This window comes from Mus pahari, chromosome 11, assembly GCF_900095145.1.
Source record: "Mus pahari chromosome 11, PAHARI_EIJ_v1.1, whole genome shotgun sequence".
Taxonomy (NCBI): domain Eukaryota; kingdom Metazoa; phylum Chordata; class Mammalia; order Rodentia; family Muridae; genus Mus; species Mus pahari.
In genome coordinates, this window is record NC_034600.1 from 56,045,014 (window position 1) to 56,046,479 (window position 1,466).

The 1,466-nt window shown below is 43.7% G+C and overlaps 1 protein-coding gene across 1 annotated transcript in view; it reads left to right on the plus strand.

The window, feature by feature from the left end:
* Window positions 1-914: 914 nt before the first annotated feature.
* Window positions 915-1,466, plus strand: part of LOC110328899 (UDP-glucuronosyltransferase 3A2-like) — a 15,097-nt gene continuing 14,545 nt past the window's right edge. The window contains 1 exon segment of the mRNA XM_029544079.1: window positions 915-1,248. Within this exon segment, the coding sequence (XP_029399939.1) occupies window positions 1,170-1,248 (79 nt within the window). The 5' untranslated portion in view covers window positions 915-1,169.

Here is a 1,466-nt window from a genome sequence, read left to right on the forward strand (position 1 = left end):
ATACATAGGTAGGCTACAGAGTCAGGGCAAGCCCCTTCTCCAGTTGTTGGGGACTTACCCAAGGATCATGCTGCACATCTGTTGCAAGTTTTTGTGGGGTTAGGTCCAGCCATTATATGTTCTTTGTTTGGTGGTTCAGTCTCTGGGAGCCCCCAAGAGTCCAGATTAGTTGACTCTGTTGGTATTCTTGTGGAGTCCCTATCCCCTCCAGTTTCCTCAGTCCTTCCCCTAACTCTTCCACAAGACTTCCTGAGCTAATGTTTGGCAGTGGGTCTCTGCATCTGTTTCTATGAGCTGCTGGGTGAAGCCTTTCAGAGGACTAGACTCCTGTCTGCAAGTAATACAGAGTATCAATCACAGTGTCAAGGAATGGTTCTTGTCCATGGGAAGGATATCAAGTTAAGCCAGTCATTGGTTGGTCATTCCCTCAGTCTCTGCCCCATCTTTGTCTCTGCGCTTCTTGTGGACAGGACAAATTTGGGGTCTAAGGTTTTGTAAGTGGGTTGGCATGCTTATCCCTCCACTGGGAGTCCTGCTTAGTTATTGCAGTTGACCATTTCAGGCTCCATATCCCCCACTTCTTGGATTCTTAGCTAGAGTCACCCTCATAGATTCTCTAGAGTCTCTCCGATTCCAGGTGGGTACTAGAGGTGCACCCCAACCATTTCTGTTCACTCTCCCAGCCCTCTCTCTGGCTTTCCCTATATTTGATCCTTTCCCCCAACTTGCCCTCCCCTTCTCCTCTCTCACCTAGTTCCCTGCTCCTTCCATCCCTGATGACAATTTTATTTCCCCTTCTGAGTAAGATTCAAGCATCCTCCCTGGTGGCACATGACAGCAGGATTTGCTGAATGACCAACTTCTATGACCTAAGCATAGAGAACATCATCTCACCGGCATGGAGATCTTTAGTCATAAGAGGGATTGTGTGTGTGTCTGTGAAGATTATCATGTGGTATGGATTTGGGTCTATGTTCATCTTAGCAAAATTGAGATATGGGGATAAAAGGTCTTTTCTCTATCTCTGTGTTGTACTGTGTGCAGCTCCCTTGCCCCTCCACATCATTTCCTGAGTTTCCATTGCCTTTTGGATATGTTGGCCTTGTTGCCAGAAACCTATTGTGAAATGGAGTTCTTTCCCATTCCTAGGTGGAAGTCATTGCTTACTGATGAATCATGCTTCTGAAATTCTCCAAGATCACGGTCATCAGGTGATCAACATTGTTTATGATATACCATTCATCTCAGGTATTTAAAAATTTACTACATTCTTCTATTTCATGATATCATAAAAATCATCTGATTTTTTTAAAAAAAGATTTTGTTGTTTGAGATTTTATACATGCATATAGTATGTTTTGAGAAGATCCTCTCTGTTTCCTCCCCTCCAACTCTTCTCTCATTCCCTAAAATTTCCCAACGAACTTTATAAGCTTCTTGTTCTTGTTCTTCTTGTTCTTGTTCTT